Raw genomic sequence first — 20,025 nt, forward strand, 5'->3', positions numbered from 1 at the left:
TGCCCGTGGGCCTCGCTCCCCGCGCAGACACCACGCGCAGCACAAATGCACTTGCAGAGTACCTACGTGGCCCTGAGTCCCAACCCTCGTCACCGAGTCAGCACATCAGTGACACTAGCCACTCACTGGTGCACCCCAGCACCTGCTTACTGAATGAGTATGTCCTTAAAACATTTTCTTCCTGTTAGTCAACCTCCCCGACAGGCCCTTTGGGTGGTGGCCCCACTGAGCCGTCCCCTCACCTTGGATCGGTGCTTGTTTGTTGATTCTCTCATCTATTCCTTCATTATAAAAGCCAGTTGTGTGGGTTCTTGGTCTTGAGTGACCGGCATGAGGGAAAGGGAGATGGGGCCTCGAAGCCTGAGACTCTGGTCCCACAGCTGGCTCATCTGCGGCCACAGGACCTGCCCTGGGTGACCCTTCCCTGCAGGTGGACCCTTCTCTCTCCTGCTCACCCTGCCTCATGCTCCTGCCCTCCAGGTTGTTCACCGGGACCTGAAGCCAAGTAACATCCTGTACATGGACGAGTCTGGAAACCCTGAATCCATCCGAATCTGTGACTTTGGGTTTGCTAAGCAGCTGCGAGCGGAGAATGGGCTGCTCATGACGCCCTGCTACACGGCGAACTTTGTGGCCCCCGAGGTAAGGCCCCTCCCACTGGGGAGAGACAAGCCCCTCGGCCCAAGGAGGTGCCCGCCTCTCCCACCACCAAACCCCTGGAGGGCTGAGGTCTGGAGGTACCTCCGTGTGGTCTACAGTGGCACCAGGAAGTGCCAGTGAGAACCTTCTGCAGAGAATCAAAGAGAACAGTGTCTTTGGCATCCGCCAAGCTCGACAGTTACTGTTACCGTTTTATTTTCCTGATTACAAAAGACTTCTGAATGGTAACATTTTCATGTAAAATGTGCAGGATTTGGATCAAATTGCATGTTCGTTACAGTGAGACCAAGAGCTCATCACACAGCCAGGGCACAGCAGCGGGACCGAGGCCCATGAAGCTCAGTTCTTGCCCCAGGGTTTTCCCTGATGGGAGCAGGTTAGCAGCGCTGGGTTTGAGAACACGGGGGTCCCGCAGCAGATGCCCTGAAGGCTTGTCCACGTGCACAGGCCCCCTCTCCCTGCCCCTCATCACAAAGCATCTCAGCAAGGCCATCTTGTGGACACCCCTTTGCAAACTCACTGGGGCCAGTTCCACTGGTGTGTCCATGAAGACCACTCCGGTGAACAGAGGGACGGAGCCGCAGGGGTCGGGTGATGGAACAGGAGGGTCAGAGACCAGGAGGGGCTCTAGACTCTGGATTCTCCCGTCTGAATGGTCAAGGCGGCCCTGTGCGAGTGCTCACGTGTGCAGCAAGTCCCAGGGAAAGGCAGGCCTAGCGCCTGGTGGTGGCCAGCAGAGGAAGCCCACAGTCACAGCTCCACGCCTCCGGCTCACCCAGTGCCAGGTTGAGATGCAGGTGGACGTGAGCTGGGACGGTGGGGCAGTGGGCCAAGAGGCCACTGCGAGGTTCCCAGGAGCTCTCCAGGCTCTTTCCAAATGACCTGGTTTTAAGCCTCCCTCAGTGCCTTCTCTCAGTGTTCACACTGATGGTCCTGTGCAAGGGGACAGCAGTTCCCGTCAGCCATTATCAGTTCGTGTTGGAATGAGCTCTTGGCACAAAGAGATTAGCAAGAGAAAAGCAAACGGGTCTTGGTGGTCACTCACGAGGGAGGTGCTCAGGCAGTGGGTGGTTCTGAGAGCTGCCTGGGGCTCTGACTTCTGAAGCATCTTCCAACCAGAGCAGGGGCTTCTTAGGAAGGCGACAGGATAGAGGGGCACAGAGCCCTTGGGCAGCCAGCGAGGGGAGGAGAGCACAGCAGAAGCTGGCCATTGGCGATGCTGGCCTGTCGTGCTGTGCACGAAGCCAGGGATGTTTTGTCTCCATGAACCTGTGACACCTTTCAGGCACATTGAGGGAGGACAGAGCTCTCCTGCACTGACTTCTTGCTCTCAACTCCACAGCCTCAGGCCAGCCAGTGAGGCACGTTCTGGTGTCCAAGGCCTCAGATTTATTGACTAGAGAATGCTGTATGGTTATGTGACTTGACCTTTTCCACAAAGCACCTCTGATACCTTTTACTCCTGCTTACCATATGGACAGGGTGCATACCGCTAGCCAGCTTCCTAGGTACAGGGACAGGCCACTCTGTGTGCTCAGTGACTTGAAGGCCACTGGGCCCATGGATCACGAGGCTGGCTCGCCCAGAGCTTTCAGTTCAGTTAGTGTGTGCCAATGAGCCTGCCACGTCGTGGGCACAGCTCACAGGACAGGGAGGCACAGACGCAAGGCAGCTCCTGCACTCATCTCAGGGGAAGCCAAAGGAAGCTCCTGCCCCACATTTAAGGCTGATACATCAACCTAAGTCGTCCCCAAGCACCCCTTCCACTTCCTTCAACCTTATTCAACTGTAGAAGAATCAGAGGATCATGCTCTGAGGGGGTCTGGGAGCCTAGGCCACCTTGGAGACACCTCGGGACTACATACCCACCAGAAGTGAAGGTATCGTCCACTTCTGTTCATAGCAGCATTACTACAGTAGCCAAAAAGTGAAAGCAACGCGAGGGTCCGTCAGCAGTGGGTTTGTAAACAGCGTGTTTGTACACACAACGGAATGTTACTTAAAACAAGAGAATCCAGGCACGTGCCACACGGATGAGCCTTGAGGGCATCGGACAAGTGGAATAAGCCAGGCACGAACAGACAGACACTGCCGTTCCACTTGCCCCAGGCCCTGAGAGCAGGGGCTTCCCAGAGGCAGGAGGCAGGATGTCAGGGACCTGGTGATGTCTCAGACAGTGTCAGCTGGGAAGGTGAGACATTCCGAGGGTGGCCAGAGGCGACGGCGTGTGCTCAGTGCCAGGGAGCTGCACACTTAAAATGCCCAAGAGGGCGGATTTTAAAACAATTCTCCTGCCTTTAAACGGAAGTGCCACCTTGGTTGTCCTCGCACACCTGGTAAGCACTGTGACCCTGTGAGGGACCCTGCTTCAGCACACAGGGTGTCTGTGCCCTGGGGAGCAGGACTGGAGGTGCAGGACTGCCCTGCTTCCCCACCTGCCCCCTGTGGCCCCTGGTAGACATGCTGTGTGGTGTAGCTGCCTGTTCAAGCACCTCCTGTTGTCCCCGCCTAGGTCCTCAAGCGGCAAGGCTATGATGCAGCATGTGACGTCTGGAGTTTGGGGATCCTGTTATACACCATGCTCGCAGGGTAAGGGTGGCCTCAAGGGTGTCATTGCAGGAGGCAGAGGCCTCAGTGGCTGGTACCCCTCCCGGCACACGTGGGGGCAGATGCCTGCCATGCATAGGCAACACTCCTAGGCTTGGGGTGAACGCTCGCAGACACGGTGCCCCACTGAAGAGCAAGAATAAGAAATGCAACCATGCATTTTCCTCAAAATCAGCCTGTCAAAACACCCAGGCCTCCTGCCCACTAGTCCACATTCTCTCTGCTACACATGCTTGCTTGAAAGGAGCCACATCTGTACCTTGGAAGCATCCTCCTGAGCCAGAGGCATCTGCAGAGACTTCTGGGTCAAGTGGCCTCTTTGAAGGTGCCTGCCAGTTAGTGACTCTCATGGCTGCCAGGCATGTACAGGCCAGTCCCATAGGGACAAGACATGTGGCCTTATAGCAAGAGACTGTGTCTGCCCCCTGGACAGGTCCCCTTCACTCCCCTGAGTCCTGGGCCAAGCCCCACCCCTGTAAGTGAGGAGAGGACCGTAGGAAGGACCAGCATCCTGCGAGATCCGCTGGTCCAGCATTTGCACGGCCTGGACCCCTCCTGCCTGCTGTGGTGAATGCCCTTACAGGAGGAGGCCTGTCGTAGGTGTGGCATCCACCAGGAGGACAAGGCTCTGTGGTCCAGGTTGGCAGAAGAGCATGGAGCTCCTGTTGATGCCATGGCTCACTCTGCCGGCCTCCGACACTCCACCAACAATGACAGTGCTGGGAATCACGCGCTCCCCCTCTGGGAAAGCACAGGTTGCCAAGCCTGGCTCACGTGAGGGGGACGGAAGTCTCCCACACTGGTCACATGGGAAGGTCTGTGCCTGGCACATCGTGTGCCTGTGGCTCTGACCACCACCATTCCCACCAATGTATTGGTTTACCCACCAGTGTATTGGTTTACCCATTTGACCACCACCATTCCCACCAGTGTATTGGTTTACCCATTTTGCAACTGAGGCTCAAAGAGTTGATTTGTCTAGGAACCCAGAGATGGTAACAGGTCAGTCCTGGGTCTCTCAGAACTTAAGCCTTGACTTAAGAAACCGTGTCCCCAGCAAAACCCCACACAGACTGTGTGGGGACAGTCATGTTAGGAGGCGTGAATCTGGGGCTTAGAAAATACCAGAGGGAAAAAACAGTCGTCCCCTTTAACAATAAAGTGTCATGTTTATGTGGATTATGAAGTGGACACGCATTCCCATAAATTCACCCCTTACACAGGTTCACCCCTTTTGCAAATGGACCAGATGACACTCCAGAGGAGATCCTGGCAAGGATTGGCAGTGGGAAGTACGCCCTCTCCGGTGGAAACTGGGACTCGATATCCGATGCAGCAAAAGTGAGTGCACTCCCAGTGTCCCTGCCTCCCAGCGTGGAGGCTCCACAGCCAGCAGACTGCGTGCAAGGAAGCTGGGGAGGTCTTCCACATAAGAGTGCAGATGGGGTACAGCTATTGTTTCTCTGGTTGCACACGAAGTAGAGTCACACCATTTACATAATCTTACATGAACATAGGGTGATGATGTTTGTCCCATTCTGTTATCTTTCCTTCCCCCACCCTCTCCCCATCCCTCATTTTCCTCTATAGAACCCATCCTTCCTTCCTTCTTGCCTCCCTCCCACCCCCCATTATATATCATCCACTTATCAGACAAATCACTCCACCTTGGTTTTTTGGGATTGGCTTATCTCACAAGTAACAAAAACACATGGCATTGGCACCAAAATAGGTAGACCAATGGTACAGAATAGAGGACACAGAGACAAACCCACATAAATACAGTTTTCTCATACTAGATAAAGGTGCCAGAAACCTACAGTGGAGAAAAGAGCCTCTTCAACAAATGGTGCTGGGAAAGCTGGAAATTCATATGCAGCAAAATGAAACTAAATCCCTAAAACTCAACTCAAAATGGATCAAGGACCTAGAAATTAGACCCAGATCCTGCACCTAATAGAAGAAAAAGTAGGCCTGACTCTCCATCATGTTGGCCTAGGACCAGACTTCCTTAACATGACTCCCAAAGCACAATAAATAAAGGCAGGAATCAATAATAGGAAGATATTCTCATAGGGTTTTTAAACCTCATAGCTTAAATAAACTAATGGTGGAGGATATGGGGCAGGATATAATGGAGATGATGGTGGTGGAGTTCTGTGGAAGTGATGATAGTGGAGTTCTATGGAGATGATGGTAGTGGAATTCTGTGGAGGTGATGGTAGTGGTGTTCTATGGAGGTGATGGTAGTAGAGGTGATAGTAGTGGAGGCCCTGTGGAGGTGATGGTAGTGGAGGCCCTGTGGAGGTGATGGTAATGGAGGCCCTGTGGAGGTGATGGTAGTAGAAGTGATAGTAGTAGAGGCCCTATGGAGGTGATGGTAGTAGAGGTGATAGTAGGGGAGGCCCTGTGGAGGTGATGGTAATGGAGGCCCTGTGGAGGTGATGGTAATGGAGGCCCTGTGGAGGTGATGGTAATGGAGGCCCTGTGGAGGTGATGGTAGTAGAGGTGATACTAGTAGAGGCCCTGTGGAGGTGATGGTAGTGGAGGCCCTGTGGAGGTGATGGTAATGGAGGCCCTGTGGAGGTGATGGTAGTAGAGGCCCTGTGGAGATGATGGTAGTAGAAGTGATAGTAGTAGAGGCCCTATGGAGGTGATGGTAGTAGAGGTGATAGGAGTGGAGGCCCTGTGGAGGTGATGGTAGTAGAGGTGATAGGAATAGAGGCCCTGTGGAGGTGATGGTAGTGGAGGCCCTGTGGAGGTGATGGTAGTGGAGGGCCTGTGGAGGTAATGGTAGTGGAGGGCCTGTGGAGGTGATGGTAGTAGAGGTGATAGTAGTAGAGGCCCTGTGGAGGTAATGGTAGTAGAGGTGATAGGAATGGAGGCCCTGTGGAGGTGATGGTAGTGGAGGCCCTGTGGAGGTGATGGTAGTGGAGGGCCTGTGGAGGTGACGATAGAGGATAGAGAGGAGGTTTTGGGGAGGTGATGGTGAAGGGACACCAGCTGGCATTTAGTGAGGACTTCTCACTTGAGGAGGCAGTAAGGTCCGAGTTATGCAACATGAAAGGCACTGGACTCCTCTGCGGAAGGGCACTGGTACAGTGTGTAAATTTCTCCCTCGTGATTATGTCCGCAAGTTCTGCTGCAGAGCCCACCTGCGCGGTAGACGCACACCGTGATTCCTTGTGTCCCGTGGGGAATGAGGTGTGGATGCTAAAGGAAGGAGAGTGGAGAGAGCGCGACTCTTGTCTGCTCCTCTGCCTTTAGTACCTCCCTCTGCAGAGCAGGGAGGTGAGGTCTGCCTTGGTGGGGAGAGGCCGTCACAGAGCAGGTGCATCCAGCACGCAGACGTTCGGGACCTGCGTGCGATGCAGGTGAGAGCTGCGCCGGCGTGCGGCGCTGTGGGAGCCAGCGCCTGCTGTCTTCAGACACCGTGGGGTGTAGCGTTGCCTCGCAGTCTAACAGGGACTGCCTTGACTGGACGAGGGTCTGCCGACACGGGTGGCAGCTGCACCCTAACCCTAACCCTAACCCGGGGGCGAGAGGCCGCCCAGAACCACCCTGGGCTTTGCCCTCAGCACGGAGGGCAACTGCTGGGTGCTTCCTGACCAGCCCAACACCTCCCTCACTCTGGCCTGCCACCCCGACAGGACGTGGTGTCCAGGATGCTCCACGTGGACCCGCAGCAGCGCCTGACGGCAGTACAGGTGCTAAAACACCCGTGGATCATCAACAGGGAGTTCCTGTCCCAGAACCAGCTGAGCAGGCAGGACGTGCACCTGGTGAAGGTACCAGCCAACAGTGGGTACGGACGGGGGGCACGGGAAACCCAGAGTGGGTCTGACGCCTCACGGTTCACCTGAGGCACCCCAGGGTGCCAGTCACCAGTTGCAGGCACAAGTAGGTGTCCCCAGGGTGTGACTCCCACACGGTCCGTCACGCACACGTGCAGTCACAGAGCTCGAGTTTGCATTAGAATGTCTGCAGGGGGGTGGTGCTTAGTGGCTATAGGGCCCCAAGTTCCAGACCCTCAGTGCTCGACCAGAGGTCTGCAAGGTCTGCAGAGGTCCCACCATCGTAGCAACTGACACGGAGCAGGAGCCTCTCTTGGGCAGCCCTGTCTCTGGACAGGGACCTCCTCTGAGAAACATGCACAGACCCGGCCCTGCAGGACGCGAGTGTCCCTTGGAGTGGTGCGTTCCGGAGCACTCTGAGTCAGAGCTGGTTCAGGATGAGCCAGTTATCCCTACGAGTCCACACCACCCAGAGTGAGAGAACGTGAGCTCTAAGGCCCCGGCCTTGGCTGGGTCCCCGGCACAGGCCTGTCAGTGAGGAGGGGATCATGTGACCTCCTCCAGGGCGCCACGTGATTCCTAATACCCCGAGCGTAAGCAGCATGCGGAGGGGCCGTGGGCTGGTGGCTGGGCGCGGCGGAACCAGGCCCCTCGTGTGGCCACTTGCGTGCTGGCGCTTCAGGAGCTCACTGCCTGCTCCTCCCGCGGTGCTGACCTTGCCTGGGTCTCTGCGCTCCCTGGGTCCCGTGGCGCCACGCTCAGCGCTGCCCTCCCCTCCCTCTTGCAGGGTGCCATGGCAGCCACCTACTTTGCTCTGAACAGGACGCCTCAGGCCCCACGGCTGGAGCCCGTGCTGTCATCTGGCCTCGCCCAGCGTAGAGGCATGAAGAGACTCACGTCCACCAGGTTGTAGCGGTGGCCAGATGCCGCCCCGCCTGCCTGCCCAGCGTCCTCTCAGGCCCGCAGACGCCACCGCAGGGCCCGGCTCGTGGCACCTGGAGGGACCACACACCCAACATGAAGGCAGAGCTGGCCTTCGCTGTTTCTGTGTTCCTATTCAACCCAGAGAGGGTCCCGACCCAGTGATTTCTCTGAGCCGCGCCACAGGGACCTTGCAACCCGCTCTCCTTCACTCCCAAGCGAAACCAAATGAATGCAGGTCACCTCACATCGCCACACTGGAGCCCAGGTCCTCGGAGCCTCGGGGTTTTTCCTACCATGGCTTATGTCTATAGGGAGACATCCTATCCAGTCTAAGCCAGGGATATGGTCAGACTCCCAGCACAGGTGTCCCGTCATTACAGAGAAGGACCGCAGAGTGGTCCAGCCGATGCCTGGGTTGGCACTGGGGCATCCAGGTTAGATGCCTGGTCCCTGCATAGCTGTCCAAAGAACTGTCCCTCACACCCTCTGGCTCCTGAGTAAGGTGCGGGGTGGTCTCCTTGCCTCCATCGCTACCTCGATGAGAGCAGAGAGCCCACCCAGGGGTCAGGCAGCAGGTCTTTGCTTCCAGAGCCCCAGTTCGGAAGGGTGCAGAAAGAATGCCCGCAAGGAGTAGGGTGGCACTCCCGTTGCCCCGCAGTGGCTGCCTCAAGCACACTCCCCCCCACCGGCTTCTGGTCTGGGCAGCCTCCTCTGGAGGGCACCAGCTCTGGTCTGGCCAGACACTGTAGCCCGCACATGCCCACCCAAGGTGGAGGGTCTGCTGTGTTCGCTCTCCAGAGAACTGCAGAGTTGAGGAGTGGACTGTTCTGACTTCCTGCTTCCTCAGGCCTTCTGGAGAGGGCATGCAGGCAGGGCCCACCCAGAGCGGAGGGCCCATGTCACCACCAGGAGGGAGGCTGTGTGGAGCTGTGGTTTTGTGCTGTGTTTTGTGCTTCTGTTACATAGCTCTGTTTTTAAATCCACACTTCAGTGATGTTCAGTGTCCCCTGGTGAGGTGTGTGCCCTGGAGTGGCCATGGGGCAGGGCAGGCCCAGCCGTGTACCCATTGTGGAGTAAAACAGAGTGAGACCCTTCCTGGCAGCAGACCCAGGCCCAGCCAGCCTCCAGGAGTGACTCCTGTGTTCCCCGAGTCCAGGGATGCCCCGGCCTGCCACCTGGGCTGGAGGGCCTCTCCCTCCACCCAGCCCAGGACCCCAGCAGGCTCCCCCTAGGACCATGGATGCTCCATTGTTTCTCTTTCCTCTGTCTCACTCACCCTAGGACCCAGCTCCCTGCTCCCCAACCAAGTGCTGCATCTGGAGAATACGCCGTAGCTTGGTCTAATTGTTTTCAGGCCTTAAAATATAAACTTGTTCCACAAGGTTTATTCCATAAGGCTTTTTCTTTTCTTCAGAGAACCACAAAAAAGTGGGATAGAGATCACGTTCTGCTCTCGCAGTGCTGTTGGCCATTCCTTACATTTTCTCAGTTCAGAATGCTTTTCCCAAGGCTAAATTAACATCCCTGATCATGTTGGATTTGGGCTCTGAGTTATTTCATTTCTTATCAGAAACCTGGGGAAAAGTGGATAGCCTTTCAAGGTCCCAGATTTGATCCTAGAAATGAACAGAAGGCATTTGAACCTTCTGCCTGCTCCATGGGCACAAGCTGCCTGCAGCCTCTGGCCTGGGTTGGTGGGTTTGCTTCCAGCTCGTGAGTTCCGCGGAGGGAGAGGACGGGACAGTGGTGAGACGCATCCCCAAGGAAGTGGGCGGGCCCGTCCTGCATGGGCTCACGTGGCCGCACAGTGCCCGTTACATGCCTTACATTCTGAGCCATGAGCATGCCAAAGGGATAAGGAGGGGTCACACCAAGTTCTGTGCTTGACATGAGTGGACGCACATGCCAGTGGATGTCCACGCAGCCCTGCCGAGTCTGTGGAACACCTTGACCTTCCCAGAACAAAATGGCACTTGAAGTCCTTCCACAGAAAGTCAGTCCAAAGAAGTCACGTGGACAGCTTTCAACTCAACTCGAAAGGGTGGTTTCCGAGTGGCGGGGGTGTGTGACACAGGTGTCACTGGACTGCCACTGAAGGGAAGGCTCCGATGCTTTGCACAAACGACATGCTCCCAGGAACTCGGTAGCCCTTGCTGCCATGCAGAGCAGGCAGCCCCTCTGGACAGCGACCCCCACACTCTGCCCTGAGCAGGCCCCGCCCACACCAGCTTCCTTACCCAGGCCTCCAGGGCCCGCCTGGCAGTCCCCGAGGAAGAGTGCCCGGTGCACCTGCAGAGTCAGCGTGGAGGACCAGGACTCACCCAGGTCAGGCCCATGCGTGACTTTTCACTACGCTGCGTGTGGATGCTTGGAAGGCTGGTCGGATTCTCGAGGGACCATGGCCGCTGCATCAGCCGTACTGTTCTGGGTGTGCCGAGATGTTCGTGCTGGCGCCTGCGCTCTCCGTTCCACTCCACTTGCTTCGTTGCCCCTTGCCTCTCCTAAAGTCATCAGCGTGCTGGGACAGAGGACACAGTAGGTCCCCAGGGTGGGGCAGGGGAGGGGACTCCACACATTGTCCCGGTCATCCTGTGGATGACTCCTCTGCTGGCTCCTCCGACTCGGCACGTTGTTTACAAGCTCAGCGGTCATGTTTACAGATTGTTTTCATGTCAGCGCATTGTATTTGCATTTGAGACAGCGGCCACTGTACAGGTATTTATTATGCTTTCCAGGATTTCAGAATAGACTTTTTTGAATAAACATTGGTTTTATGAAGTGTGATGTTTTTCCTGCAGAGCAAGGACCTTTGGACCTTCTGTGTAGTTACTGATAACAGTCCACAGAAGAACTCCTTCCTCCGTGTCCCCCCACTGTGTCCACCTCACTGCACCTTGTGGAGGTGGGCAGGTCCCCACTGCTCCAGACAGCGAGCCTGTGTGCGCGTGCATGAGTGTGTGCACGCATGAGTGTGTGTGTGAAGAGGAACCGCTCCTGAGTACATCTGTACATGTGTGAGCTGAGCCTGTCTGTGGGAGTGCTGGCACGTGTGTGTGTTCCTGCATGTTTGAGCGTGTGTGCATTTCAGTGTCTGCAGCATGCACAGCCTGTGTTGGGTTGGCAGTGTCCATGGGAGACAGTGCACAGCAAAACAGATGACCCAGGGAAGCTTTTGGGGACAGTCCTCTTGTGTCTCACCACCTGGACTTTCAGTCCTGTCCTTTCTAAAACAGGAAGGAAAACATCTACACTGTTGGTGTGTGGCTCTCCTACCTGAATTCCCCTTCCCGCTTGGTGCATTCCTGGCTAGTACCTGTCAACAGGAACATACTTGTGACATTCATGCTGCTATCATGAACACCACATGTGCTAGGCTGCCCCAGTAACGTGGGGACTCTTCCTGGACCCCACCAGACTTCTGAGCAGACAGGAGCATTGGAAAGTCTGCAGGAATGTCAGAACGAACAACAGATGCACAAGAAATCCTGCCACACCCGGAGCACTCACGAAATGCAACCCAAATGCAAAGCGTGAGTTGAAAATGTCCACTTCACTCTCTATAGAGCAAACCCCTCAGTCATGTGACACTGAACAACAAGAAGCCCCAGACAGCTCTCCCAGGGCTAACGCAGATCTGGTTCCGCCTGGGTCCTGGGAGAAACTGTTTTCTCACCTCCAGCTTCTAGAGACCCTGGTGTTCCTGGCACCTCCTTCTGACTCTCTGAGGGCAGGATAACCCTTCACACTTAATTTTTTATAGACTATACCAAATTTATGCTTATTGTGAACAAGCAAATGAAAAAGAGAAAAAAGAAAGTGGTCAGAAAAGCACAATATTTAAGGCTGAGAATTGTAAAACACCTCACAATGCCCTCACGGCAGCACGGCTGGTTTAAGAACCCTGTCCTGCTGCGGCAGCCAGAATGCTCCCTATCTGAAGATCATCTGATCAGCAACCCAGATTCCCTCCGCCACCCCGGGCCCCAGCACCGGCCCTGACGTGTGCACTGGTTAGATGCTGACTCTGGGCAGCGCCGCCGCACCTGCTCCAGGGCAGACGGTCCAGGATGGCTCTGCTTCCAGCTTTCAGTCTCTCTCTGGTCAGGACTGTGAGGTTTCCAGACTTTGCCCTACTTACAAGGTAACCAGTTAGCACGCAGGTCTCATGGATGCTGGATGAAGACCCACAGTCCACACAGCAAACAGCATGAGCCCCGCATGCTCCTGGGCCCCGGAAGGTGATAGAGAATGGGCAGGGCGGATTGAATTGGGTCACTGCCAGGGACCCCAATGTAGGAAACCCCACCGTTCACGGAAGGCTGCACGCAGACCCACCTGCTGTTTGCCCGGGTTGGGGGGGTGCTGCCTTTGTCACATGGCGGGACATGCCTGCCCTGCGCCTGGAGGGAGAAGCTGCTCTGTCCCCTGCTGCCCACTCTAGAGGCGTCCCCTGGAGGGCGGCCCAGAAAGCAGCTGTGCTCAGGAAATGCAAGAGACCCTGCAGATGTGCTGCCCACGCAGTAAGTGGCACAGGTCTGCCACTGGCGTCCCAAATGCTGACTTGAGTGTCGAGCGGCGTTGGCTGAGGCCTGTGGGAGGAAGGAGTGGCTCGTGCTGGGCCATTGCCTTTGCCTCGAGTGTCTGCTATGGGACCTTTTCCTCTTGGCACTGCTGGGGATCCAACCCAGGGCCTCCCACATGCGCAGAGGTGGGATAGGACCTACAGTAGTCCTACAGTGGCACCCACCTGTTATCACAGCTACCCAGAGACTGTCAGAGCCCTGGAGTTCAAGACCAACCTGGGCAACGTGGCAAGACCCATCTCAAGAAATAATAAACAAAAATCAAAGAATATTATCATATGACATCTGTCCAATTTGGCTATTGTCTCTTTGCTCTCATGAGAAAAAGCATGAGATAAATAAGTGGCATAGGAACAATCTTCAGTGTGCTCTTCTCACGCCCAAGCTCAGGCAAGAAGGCAGACGTTCTAGCAACGCTCTGGCTTCACTGCCTGCAACATGGTTGGTTCCAGTCCACTTTATGCAAGTGTGTTCCCCTGCATTGGCCCACAAGGGAGCAGGTACTGACCTTAGGTCACCCAAGTTCTGTTTTTGGATGCAGGACAGATAGTGGAACTGGAAACTTGGCCATGTGGAGTTGTGACAAAACCCGCAGGCTTCCAAATTCCACTTCCTCATTTAAACCATGGCCTTGGGAACTTGGAGTCAGGGTGAGTATGCTGTCACAGGAAAAGAGCTTTAAAAACGATCAAGACCAGAATTAGCCTCCTCACATGAATCTAACACACGTTTTTATTGCCTAAAATTTCCCTCACAACACAACTTTACCCTCATTACAAAATGCTCCCACCAAAATCTAGAAAGCCTCCAAAGAATTCCCAAACTACAAAGACCTTAATCAAAAAGAATTTGATAAGAACAGTAGCCAAAGTAATTTCTAAATTCTCAAGAATAGTGATAAAATAATGAATTTTGTCCTCACAACGCCCTGATTTTTTAGACCAAAGGCAGCCAGAGGTCAGGGATCCTCAGGGTGGTCCTGTGACAGAGCGGGAGTTCAAATCAGGCCCTGGCTCCAGCCCCCACGAACCCCAAATGCCAGTGATTCCAAACCACCTTCTCTCAGACAAGTTTCCCAAGACACATGTGAAGCACAAAGCTGAGTTGACCTGGGTGGTCTTCCCCAGCCCCTGGAGTCAACCCTCACATGCTAACCCTCTGCCGGGGTGATGGGGTTCAGGACAGGCTCCCCAAGCACGGCCCCTTAGCTTTGGGAAAACAGCAGAAGCGGGAAGGGCCCCCTGGCCTGCTCCCACCCTTGTTTTGGTGGCACCTCCTCCCTGCACCCAGAGGAGAGGCATGTCCTCTCTGAAGACCCGGCCACGGAGAGGAGGCCGAGCACAGGCCCTGTGCATGTGCCGCTCACCCGTCTCACCGCGTGGGCTGCCCTCAGGCTCCCGCAGTTCGGTCTCCCCTCCACTAAGCCTAAGGATAAGTCAGGAGGTGGGCAGGACACACCTGTGCTCACTGCCACTCTGGAGGCTGAGGTGGGGTGGGAGGGGTGACTTGACCCAGGAGCTCAAAACCTGCACGGCAACATAGCGAGGGTCCATTTTAGTAAACGGAAAGGTCTTGGCTGGGCACAGCTCCACAGCAGAGCATGCCCGGCCTGCCTGAGGTCTGGCTTCAGCCCCAGTCCTGCAAAAACAAAAGCAACTCAGGCTCCTACTTTTTAGGTCTTTTGTTCCAAAGTTTCCTGTGTCAAATAAAATTGGCTTTATATTTTGAGACGGGGTCACTCTAAATTGCCCAGGCCTGTCGTACTCCTGCGTGGGCCTCCTGAGTGGCCAGGACTGCAGGTAAGGACCACCACACCCTGGGATCTTCTCTTGTAAATTTGGCTTCAATCCCCACCACAAGCCGAAACTACAAAAGGAACTGGGTGGCAGCTCGTCCCCAGCCACAGAGCTCTGCTGCTAGGAAGGGTCAGGAGCTGCCCTGTGCCCTCCCAGGGTCCCATGGAAGGTGAGGAGAGTCAGACCTTTCATCTACCATGGGTAGGAGTGACCGGCTGTGGGACCATGTCTGAGAAGTGGGAGGGGCACCACTAAGATGCGAGTGAGGAACTGGCTGAGCTGTGGATGGGGCTGGGGTGATGGGCAGGGAGCAGCTACCCAGGGCTGAACGCTGACTGTGGTCGCCTCTGGCCTGTTCCAGGGACCAGAGGGTTCTGAACCTTTGGCATCACACACCTGGCAGGGCTGTGAGCAGATTTGCTTTAGCCAGAACTGCGACTGTCAGGAGTCCCAGGGCTGCTTGGTAAACACAGGGTGTGACTTTGGGTATGTATTTGTGACTGGCAGGTGGAGTTCGCTCTCTCTGCTTGCTGATCATCACGTGAGCTGCTTCCCTGCAGCACTCTCTTCCACCATGATGTTCAGTCTCACCTTGAGCCCCAAGGAATGGAGTTGTCTGTGGACTGAAACCTGAAACTGTGAGCCCCCCAAATAACTTTTCCTCTACCATTATCCTTGTCAGGTCTTTTGGTTGCAGCAGAGGAAAAGTCGATTAAAGCAGCCTCCCAACTGGTCACAGCCGTGCTTCCCCTCCGCATCCGTCACCTTTGCAAAGCTGATTACAAATCCAGGGTCATACTCCCCAAATCCCTGTGGCTGGCAAAGGCACAGACTCACTATTAACTGTGATCACGCCTGAATTCCTTTTGCAAACCTGGTACTCGGTAGGGAGCAGCTTGATCTGGGAGGGGTTGGGGTGAGCCGCTGCCCAGGGCGGGCCCAGCTGCTTTCCAACCTGGCCTGCTATTGAGGCAAGGGACGGTTTTACCCTTAGTTATCCTAGTCTGCGTAAAGCTGCCTGTTTCCCTGCAGAGATCCCTTTGGCAGGACTTCAAGGTACAGCCCCAGACAACACTGAGGCATCTACCTATTTCACCTTCCGAACTCCCAGAAGGTCTGCATCCCAATCTTGGGCACGGGTGATAACCTACTCAACCTCTTCTCTTTTCCCACCCCCCTCTTTTAATTATTTTAATAGTTGGAACTTTCGACTCAAAAAGAGCAGAAGCCAAGCTCTCACCCTGGAAGGGCACTGAGGGATCAACGGGAGCTGCCATTTGCCTGAGAAGGCTCCCTTAGCCAGCTTCACCCTCCCCTGGTCCCCAGCTCTTCAATCCGCACAGGTGGAGCACTGAAGAGGGTCGTGTGAGCTCCACGTCCGCTGCCACGGGAAGGCGGCTCTTCAGTCTCAACGGGGTCTGCTTGTCTTCGGGTGGGTGAGGTGGTCTTGTGAACGCTGTGCCTGGTTGAGCTCTTCTGCTCCTGAGAACAGCCTGGGTGCCGGCACTTGAGTTCTGCACGCTCGCAGTTGTGACAATGTGACACCAGAGGGCGACAAATCTTCGTCTGCGAGCAGGTGCTTGTCAGGAAAGCCCTGGCCCAGCCTGGGCTCTCTGATCTCGCTCCCAGAGCAAGAACGGGGCCCAGATAGAGTCCTGGCAGAGAGTCCAGTCAGGATTCTGCCTCTGGCTCCTTGTGCAGCCTTGCACGAGGATGGCCAGTCCCAATTCTGAGCAGAATAGGAGTGTGTAATGGTCCACACTGGGAAAGCGAAAGAGGATCATAAACCCACGCCAGCCAGGCACGGTGGTACTCACCTCAGCAGCTCGGGAGGCTGAGGCAGGAGGATCAAGGCCAGCCTGATCAATTTAGCAAGACCCTGGCTCAATAAATAAATAAAGGACTGTAGATGTAGCTCAGCGGTAGAGCCTCTGGGATAATTAATAATTAATAAATCATTGATAAAGCCACATACCACAAACCTACAGAGGTGAAAAACATCAAGGTTACTTGAGTTTGGTTGGTTTATATGAACCCAACATATTACCCCTGGTTATCCCACGACAGGAGAGATTCAAAGTGTCTTCAGTTGCCTCCTTTCATCGGGGCACATGAGTCCCTGCAGTCCTTCTTTGGCAGTGTTTATGTAACAGGTCTACAGGAAGCAATTTGAAAGGGCTCTTCTGTGGCAGTGCTTGTGACCAAAGGCCCCAGTGTGGGCCACCTGTATTTTAAAGCGTCTGTGTGGTTGTGGTCAGCCCTGCTGGAGAAGTGCCAGCCAGCACCACACGCGGCTCTGCGTTGGAAGGCTGAATGTCATGCCTACTGTCCTCCCAGAAACTCCACCCAGCATGGCTGCGCCTCACCACGGCACCACCGTCTCCCAAGCGGACTCGCTGACCTGTCTACCACCTGCCCCAGCTGCAGCTCCCAGTTCCCCACTCAGCAGAGACACTGTGCAATCTACAAATTTCCAAGCAACAAATCCAGAGGTCCTTAGGTCCACCCCAGCACGTCACCAGCATCACACCCGAAGGTGTCCTCCCACAGATCTTGGTCTGGCTCTCCTTCCATCCCCACCACCTCCCACCCATCTCTGCAACTACAATAAGGACCGGTCCCTGGCTGGCCGCAGGTCCTCTCTCATTGCACAGCGTGGCTCAGGTCTGTCCACTGTGCCTGCCTCACCTTGCTGGGTAACGACCTGCAGCAGCCCTTGTCCTCCAGGAGGAAGCCAGGGTCTTGGTCTGCCACCTGGCACCCAGGACCTGGGCTGCTCTGGGTTTCCTTCGGTCACCCTGTGGGGACACCCCACCATGCACTTGGGCTCCAGCCTCTGCTGTCCATGCAGAAGTCACGAGCCACCTTCGGCTGTTTACACCTAAATTGCTCAAAATTAAAATTCGGATTTTAGTTTCATGGCCACACAGCCGCATTTTGAATGCTGGTAGGTCACTGCAGAACTTTCAGAGAGCAGAGACTCGGGCCTGGAAGCTGCAGGGCCAGGACCAGCATCACCAAGGCGCTGCCCAGCGGGCCGGGCACCACCTGTAGCACACGGCTCTCAGCGGCACACAGCGGTCTGCACTTGCAGCGAGGCATCTCCTGGATATGGCTGCTGCCTCACCTCCCAGCTTCCCTCAGGGAAGCCCAGGCCACCGGGAAGCTGGTGCCGCAAGAAAGTCTGCGGAATTAGAGTCCAGCTTTCCGGCATCTAGAGTCAGAAGAGCCCAGCACAGTTCAGCTGCAGCCTTCAGAGCTGCTCACCACCCGCTTCCTGCACTTAACCTCCAAGGCTGGACAGCAGCAGCAGCTCCAGAGCCGTCCTAACACAGCTCGGCCACTCTTCCTCCATAGTGAGGGCTCCTCCATCCCAAGGGAGGCCCAGCACCGTGCCAGCCTCCCCACAGCTCTGGGGACCTCGCCATTCTGGATCAGTTCAGGCCAACTGCAAGAAAACCACGGGCAACATGAATGACTGGCTGCTGCCATCACACCCCGGATAGTAGAGTCGGGAGAGAGGGAGAAGCACACTGGTCAAGACAAGACGGGAGGAAGGCCTGACGGCAGCTGTTCTGTGTTCAGTCTTGTCCCTGCCTCATTCCAAAATTATTCTCCTGTTGCGGTCCTAAGCCCAGGACCCTGGAACATGACGGATTTGGAGATGGGGTCTTTACTGAGGTCATGAGGTGAAGAGACGATTTGGGTGGTGGGCAGTACCCGTATCAGACACCACTGACGCAGGGAGGACGAGGTGGAGAAGCTACATCTGCAGGCCAAGGCCTCAGGAGAAGCCCGGCCTGCTGACTCCTGGTCTTGGTCTTCTGACCTCAGGACTGGGAAAGAATGTGGTTTGCTATTGACGTCACCAGTTTGTGGCACTTTGTTAGGACAACCCTAGAAGGTAGGGAAGCTGTAATAGCTGCCAAGCAGGTCCCAGAGCCTGGTGCCATTCCTAACCGACCCATGCAGGGTCCCGTGTTCCTTTCTCCTATCTAGCACTTGAGCACTTGGGAACTGTTAGGTTCTGTTTACTGTAACAAAATGCCTGAAACAATAGACTGTAAAAGAGGAAAGGTTTGTTTCGGCTCATGGAATGAAGGGCTCAGTCTATGACTGATAGGCCCTGTTGCTTTGGGCCTGTGGCAGCACAGTGCATGATGGTGGGTGGGTGTGACCAAGGCTGCTCACCTCAGAACTTGAAAGATGGGCAAAGGAGGCCAGGGCCCACAGCCCGCCCTGCTTCTAGGGCATGCCTCGAGTGAGTAGAAGACCTCCCACTGGCCCCGACTCTTATAGGCTCCACCACCTCCCAGTAGCACCCAGCTGGGACAAAGTCTTTAACATGTGGGTCACTGGAGGACATGCCAGATCCAAACTGCAGGAGGAAGATCCGTCCTACTCCACGTGGCTCTCTAATGGAGCTCCTGTTCCCTTGGCGGCATCGCTGCTGTCTTCCATGATCATTTTACCACTGGGCATGGCAGTCGGGGGGCCAGGAAGCAGCTCCCACCTACCCCTGCTGTGCAGGAGCCGAGAGGGCAGGTCATGCAGTCTGGAGTGCACACTGCAAAGCTGTCTGCAATTCAGGATTGAGTGTTCACTACTGCTCCTCTGGTCAGAGAGGACCCCTTCCTCCTGAGGCCACAAGGAAAGTTCAGTGGAAGGACGACATGGGGCCTGGGCACCTGCTCACGCTGTCCACCTGTCCTTGGGGACCCACCCAGCCACGTCTCAGATATCCACTTCCACTTCCTGAGGCCCCTACGGGGCACACCCGCTCCGTGGCTGCCTGGATGATCGCACTGCTTTGTACTGTCAGATTATTTGGGGTCCCACAACCAGGTTCTTGGAGTCTACCAGGACCCAGAAGAGATCTAGAAGTTATTTCTCAAAAGGAAAATGGTCATTTGCTGAAAGGGACATGACTTTCCGAAACCTCAGGAGCTGCCACCGGGGCTCCTGCTCAGGGCCTGACTGTGGCCTCCCGCACGGCCATCCGGGTGATGCTCCGGGCACCTCTGTCTTGCCGGCCAGTCCTGCTCCAGGCTCACTTTGCTCCGTCTCTCGCTGCAGCGCTGACTGGATCCTTGACACCAATTTCTTCGCTGCCCCTTGAACACCTGGCCCTGCCTGTCCCACGCCTCCGCCAGGCACAGCCCTCCCAGCCTCGGAGTGTGGCGCACTCCGGATCCAGGGCTCACTTCCTCCTGGAAGCTTCCTGATTTCCTGTCCACGGGGCAGCCCCACTCCACCCAAGCTCGCTCGCTCTCTGTACTCGCCTCCCTCTGGCCTGAGCACAGCACTGCATCCGCTCATCCCCTCCCTGTGGGAACGTGAGCGCAGCAGAGACCTACCCGGCCGGGCCTGCCTGACCCAGGGCACCTCCTGGCACTGGATAGGCACCCAGTGCCCCTCACGGACGGAGGAAGAAGGAATGATGGAACGGGAGCGATGAAGCTAGCGGACCCGGCTGCCAGCCCCACAGACCTGAGCGGGGTTGACAGTTAGAAAGAACCCCCCTTTCTCCTGCTCACTCCTCAAAACAAGTCGCTGGAAAACCTTATTTTGACATGTGCCGCTGGCAGTGCATGAGAGGAAGACGCATCAGCTTGGCAGGTGGAAGGAGGGTCAGATGCCAGCCTGGCAGCTGCGCCGTGA

General features: G+C 55.8%; 1 protein-coding gene across 3 annotated transcripts in view; it reads left to right on the top strand.

Annotated features, from left to right (window-relative positions):
- Positions 1-9,368, top strand: part of Rps6ka2 (ribosomal protein S6 kinase A2) — a 240,409-nt gene extending 231,041 nt beyond the window's left edge. For all 3 annotated transcript variants that reach the window (XM_047557790.1, XM_047557791.1, XM_047557789.1), the window contains 5 exons: positions 481-642; positions 3,173-3,249; positions 4,491-4,608; positions 6,918-7,055; positions 7,849-9,368. In XM_047557790.1, the coding sequence (XP_047413746.1) occupies positions 481-642; positions 3,173-3,249; positions 4,491-4,608; positions 6,918-7,055; positions 7,849-7,974 (621 nt within the window). In that variant the 3' untranslated portion in view covers positions 7,975-9,368. The remainder of the gene's footprint in view (positions 1-480; positions 643-3,172; positions 3,250-4,490; positions 4,609-6,917; positions 7,056-7,848) is intronic.
- The last annotated feature ends 10,657 nt before the right edge of the window (positions 9,369-20,025 follow it).

This window comes from Sciurus carolinensis, chromosome 7, assembly GCF_902686445.1.
Source record: "Sciurus carolinensis chromosome 7, mSciCar1.2, whole genome shotgun sequence".
Classification (NCBI taxonomy): domain Eukaryota; kingdom Metazoa; phylum Chordata; class Mammalia; order Rodentia; family Sciuridae; genus Sciurus; species Sciurus carolinensis.